A 6148-nucleotide genomic window follows, 5' to 3' on the forward strand; every position below is an offset into this window, starting at 1 on the left:
TTTACCCAAAGGAATTGTACTACCGATTCAGTGGTTGCTACTTCTTGGGTCACCTTCACTGCCAGTCTAAACTCCATCAGTTGCCAGTGCCATCTTTCTAAAATGTACCTCTGACCCTGCTCTAAAATCTCCTTGGCTTCCCTAAGTGCTTTTGTATTAAGCGATCCTCAGTCTTTTCTCAGAATCCTCAAAAACATGGCTAACTTGCTGTGCTTTTTCTCTTCTGGTGATTTTGCCCATGCATTGTTTACCTACTGTTACAGTCAGTCCTGCCCCTTCCTGAGCATCTATCTCAAATATCCCTCCTCCAAGGAGTCTTCCATGATTCTTTCAACTGGAGATTTTTGCTTCCTTCTGTGCTATTTATCTGTACTCTTCTTCTTTTTTTTTTTTTTGTTTTTGCATCAGTCCTAAGCAGCAGTGTCTTATATTGAATTATGTGTTTTTTTTCCCGTGCTTGTTTTCCCTGGTTTGTTTACACTTTAGACACAAAGATTTCTGTTGTCTTTGGCTCTCATCCTCTCACAGAAGGGCTTCAAGTTTTTTTTTTTTTTTAATGAATTTATTCAATTGACTTGAATTCAGGGAATATCCTACAAATTTTACTCCATGTTTGCATCTTTCAATTTCATTCTTTTAGAGATGATTCTTATTCTAAGAAACTAATGCGGTTTGTGGTTTAGAGTCATGGTTGAAGTTGCCCTTAGGAAGAATGAAAAACAGCTGGTGTCCAAGGAGCTTTGGAAATTTGTCAGTAAACTAATTGTAGAACAGAAGCCAAGAGTAAAGAGGTTTGACCTGCAAACACTATAACATGAATGTCAACACTCTGCTGTTCAAAGTGTGTCCACTTAATTTAATCAAGCACACATGAACATCACCAAGTATTTAAAGAAGATAAAATCACTTAAGGGGCTTTTAAAAAGAATTCTGAAAAACTTTTGTATTTTAGGTGCAGCAGATACAATATTATTATAAATAGAAAATTTTAAATATGAATAATATCAAAATTGATTCAACTTTTAAACATATAGCAATTCATAGGGATTTTAACTAAATTGACCAATAATGGTTGATTATTGTCTACATGAAAGACATTTTCCCAAAAAATAGATATATAAAGGTGACTAAACTGGTATAAAGGTAGGAGGCTTGCAAGAAATGTACCAATAACTATAATTTGAGTCTGATTTTAATGAGAGCAGAATGATAGACTGGTTATAATGCAAAGTTTTTCTGAGTCTGCATGGAGGATGCAATGAATCACTTCAGTGGGTCAGTTTACTCATAGAGACTTAGGATTTCACTAAATTGAGTACATTTTCTCTGATCTCAGGGACTTTGCTCATGCTCTTTCCTCTGTCTGGAATGGTCTTTCCTCATCTATTGTCATGGCTCTCTTCCTCACTCCCTCCAGGATACTCTCAGGGAGCTCTTCCCTGACCACACTATTAAATGTCGCAAACTCAACCTGTTTTATTTTTCTTCATAATATTATCACTTTCTTACCACAATTGATTGATTTATCTTGTTTATTGTCTGATTCCCCTGGGGGAGGCAAGGATTATCTATTTTATTCAAAAGTATATCCCGGGTGCTTAGAATTGTGCCCAACATATAGTAAATGCTCAATAAATGTTAAGTGAATAAATACATGTGTGAATGAACTATATGCAGTACTTATGTGATAATTTGAAACAGTATTATTTTACTTTACAGAGATTACTGCTTTGACTACTTTTCTCATTAACTTTACTAAGTGAAGGAGGATTTATAAAGCCTTTACTATACAACCAGTACTGTATTTGGTTCTTATAAAATAAATGTAACATCTCCCATATTTGAAAAGCAAATCATAAGAGAGGAATGACAAAAAGAATATGAATACTATATGACTTTAGCTGACCCTGTAAAGAAGGAAACAGAGATATCCTGACATCTCCAACAGTTGCCCTCAATGTAATATTTGTTAGATAGAGCAAATGAAAAGATGCTCCCCAATACAAGCTTGGTCTTTGAAATGACACAGACCTAAATTTTAACTCCAGTGATACCATTCATTATCCAGACCACCTTGGCCTCATCGTTAACTTCTCTGGGTCTAAGTGATTTCATTTGTAAAATGAAGATTACAGTCTTAACCTCATAGGGAGTCTGTAAGCTATCAAATGAGATCATCTGTGGAAACAATTAGCCAAGTACTTGGCACATAGAAGCAATTTAATAAATGCATGTGGAATGAATTAATTCTTGATTGGGGGAAATATAACTAGAAAAATATGGCTTTTTAAAAACCCACTTCTACTGTATATGATCCCTCTTCCCTCAGTATTATTAAAATAGTGAATGCACGAGATATTTATTACTTATTATATAAATCATTGTTCCCATTTCACGGAGAAGGAAGTTGAGTCTTATGCATATTAGATAACTTGCACAAGGCCACAGAGTAAGCAGCAGAGTTAGGATTTCAACCCAGGTGAACGCCTTTCCAAAGCTAGTTCATTGGTCTTGATCCTCACCTTAGTCTACACAGCGATGGGATCACCACCAAGAAGTATTCCCTAAATCCGAAGTCTTGATAGCATACCCTTTTGAGCTCCCATAGAATCGTAGGCATATTTCTCTCATAATTGATGTTTGAAAACATCTTTCTCGCCTTTCTATATCTGTACATCACCTTCTAAAAACACCTGTTCAGTCTAACATTTCTTATTTTTAGATCTTGAATGCATTTTCACTGCGCACCTTTCACAATAAGTTCCCAGAAACTCATAAAAGATAATGTTTATTGAACATTATTTTTCCATAGTCTCTAATTGTTCTATCCTTCCACTCATGCATTCCTCATAACAACTCTATGTGTCAGATACTAACTTTATCCTCATATTAGAGACAATGAAAACAAAACACAGGTAATGAATTCATTCAACTAATGTTCCAGAACTGGGATTTGAACCCAAGCATTTGGATTCCAGAGTCCAAATGCTTAATCATGAGATTATATTGCCCTTCAGACACCAGGGCTGAGGAAATCTTCTCTTCCTCTTTCATTAAAAAAATCCTAGAAAACTGCATCTTCATAGAGTCTAAACTGACCTTCTGTGAACCATGACTCTCTTACATTTGGCAAGACTTTATTTTTCTTGTAACACTGATATCTACCATTAGTCAAACTTTAAGAGCTTATTTAAATAAATAGATAAATTTAGAACCTGATGGAAACGCCCAAATTTTAGGTCAGCACTTATAAATAGTTGTTGGTGTTACCTCCACCCTCACCCCAACTGAGAAAATACCATGTCGGTGGTCTTCCTCGCCTTAAACAGGCTCCAAGCTGTGCTCTTGGAAGGTGCTAGAAGTTAAACCATGACTTCACATAAATTCAAAACCAAAACCAAAATTTTTAAAGACACCTATCCTTTTAATACCACATTTTCTTTAAACTTTCTAAGTGAAATGATTTAAACACAGAGAGCCTATTTTTCATTTTTAAGAGAGAGCAAAGAATGTATTCATGGCAAGTTGGAACAGCATGCAAATGTGCTGGCTTCACTGTTATCTGAACGACAAAGCATTAAATCACAAGGAGGAGAAAGTCAGCATGTTCTCTGAGAGTACAAATAGATTCAAATAGATTTGTGTCAGGAAGAGCTTTGTCCAAGAAAGGGAAGAGACACCTACCCAGAGAGTAAATCATGCACATGAAACCTATAATTAAAAAATATTTTAAAGAAATATTTTAGCTGATAAATATGACTGTTAGATAAACAAAGCACAGAAAAAGTTCCATGTGATTTTTTTTTTAAGTTAACTTTCCAAATAGGATCAGTCAACACCCCCCACTATTTATCTGTTTCTTATATAAAGCCTGATTTATCCATGGTTATGGGACTCTGATAAAAAAATTAGAACCCTTCCCTCCGTTTTCATCCTATGATGGAACAATACTTTTTAAGTTTACTAGACAGTTAAGAACCTTCTCATAAGTTAAATGGTGTAAAAAGCCCTATATCCCTTAACATATAAACACTCTTTGAAGTTTTCTTACCTACAATTTAAATAACGCATCCTCACCCAGAAGTCAAAGAAAACAAATTTCTCTTACCATATATTCCATGTTTGCTGCTGGTGGGAACACTTTGCCCCGAACTTGATTATGATAATCAAGAATGGCGATCATGTCATTCTGCGAAATGTAGCGCTTCCGCCTTGCTTTGGGGATATCCGCAGAATCTAGTTGTGCTCTTAGAGCTGCTTCAATATCAGTGAAATTATTGGCTGGCGGGGATGAGTCAGTGGAATTGAGTAAGACGACGGCACTTGCTTCACAGAGAAGGGAGAACAGGAGTGCACTGCTGACGGCGGAGATTGCTATCATTTTGAGGGGCGGAGGGGAGAGGCCACCGGGTTTACCTTGCCTTAAAGCAGAAAGGTAGAGTTAGGGTCTATAAAGGGGAAAAAAATGAGGGCCAGAGGGTATGAATGCACAAAATCATTGCTTGATTTGCTTTGCTTAAAAAAAAAAAAAAAAAAAAATCCAAGCGAATGCTGAACTCAAGCCTTGGAGACAATTTGTAGGGGTCTCTCTATATTTTACTTGGTGTTATGAGGTAGATCCCTAAGAGGAACTTCCTGTAATAGCTAGAGAAAAATAAACAGCATGACTACTAACCCTAAAATGAATGTGAGCCATTTACCTCAAATGCCTGAACAGCAGAATGCATTACTGCATATTTATTTTCAGAGGGAAATCTTTAGGAATTGAAATCCATCATGAGAGTGAAAAGAAAAAAAAATGCATCCCAGGTAATAAGAGAGAATGTGCTGATAATGTCCCCCAGACATATATGGACACCAAGTGATAGAACAGATACAAAAACTTATAATCCAATCTCATTTCTAAAAAAAAGAAAAATAAGAATTAAAATGTGAGCTACTTTAAAAGCAATGCATGCAAAATAAACTTGTTGAGCTAAATAGCTTACCTCTGCACAATGCCAAAATGAATATAGTATTCTTCCAAAAATTTAAAGTTCTCTGCTAGGTTGTAGCATGGACACTTGTAAGAGAGGAGTGTGTCTTATTACAAACTCTCAGAGAGCAAAACTCTGCAAGGTTTGAGTGCTGCTGGCTACAGGAACAGCTAACAGCTTTTATATGTCACAGTCTGCAACGTCCAGAAAGGGCAGTCTTTCTTAGGGTCTCTCCTAGCCAAAATCAAAGGGGAGGGGTTTGGATAGAAAAAACAGTGATTGGGTGGCAACCTTTTTATGTGGGTGGTGAGGAAATTGAGTCACACCCACAGCTTACAAAGAACAAACCATAAAAGACAAACCCTTTTTTTCCCCCCCCTCTGGGCTTCCACCTTTCTGTGAGTGGTTAATTTTTCTCATTTAATGCTTTCTAGTTCCTAGTTCCCAAAGGAGGAAAAAAAAAGATACTGTGAGTTCTTGAAAACACAGAAGACTGAGTAACAAGCAGTACATTTTTTTACGACAGCAAATGACATGGGAGCTGAAAAGAGCAAGCTGATATTAAATCAAAAGATCAGCTCACATAGTTAATCTGGGTGGCCACAAATATGATTCAAAAGGGATGCCAGGCAAGTCAGTAGTAGCCAAACTATAGCATATGATATTAGGATAATAGATGCTCAAGTGGTTGTACTTTCTGTCTCCATGTGGCTTTATTCCTCAAATTTATGTATTTAGTCTCTCTCTCTCTTTCTCTTGTTTCACTCTCTCTTTTTCTTTCTCTACAGACTGAAGCAGCAAATTATTTGCCTTTTACCTGCCTTGTATAGATGCAAATAGAGAAGCTTATGACAAATGACAACAGCCAAGATAACATCTGTTTCAGGTTTAGAAGCATATAGTTGAAATTTTAAGCCGAGAGTAGCTCAGCTTCTTAGGAAGCATATTGGAGGGCACAGCTCAGAGGCCATGAAGAATTTAACAGCAGTGGTAGCTGCTGCCAACAGTCAGAAATGCCTTCTTAGAAAGATGCCATTGTAGCAAAATCTGTGTCTGGCAAGATAGGAGCCAAGAAAGTGAATATTAGGGCAATTTATAATAGAAGCACCCTTAAAAACCCTGTGTCATCATAACATTAGCTGAATGTGGACTGTTCACAGTCCATGGCAACA

The 6148-nt window shown here is 36.6% G+C and overlaps 1 protein-coding gene across 1 annotated transcript in view; it reads right to left on the minus strand.

The window, feature by feature from the left end:
* The window catches only part of PI15 (peptidase inhibitor 15), a 28033-nt gene extending 23168 nt beyond the window's left edge, over window positions 1-4865 (minus strand). The window contains exon 1 of the mRNA XM_047783721.1: window positions 4109-4865. Within this exon, the coding sequence (XP_047639677.1) occupies window positions 4109-4381 (273 nt within the window). The 5' untranslated portion in view covers window positions 4382-4865. The remainder of the gene's footprint in view (window positions 1-4108) is intronic.
* Window positions 4866-6148: the final 1283 nt, after the last annotated feature.

The sequence above is a fragment of the Phacochoerus africanus genome, chromosome 6, assembly GCF_016906955.1.
Source record: "Phacochoerus africanus isolate WHEZ1 chromosome 6, ROS_Pafr_v1, whole genome shotgun sequence".
NCBI classification, from domain to species: domain Eukaryota; kingdom Metazoa; phylum Chordata; class Mammalia; order Artiodactyla; family Suidae; genus Phacochoerus; species Phacochoerus africanus.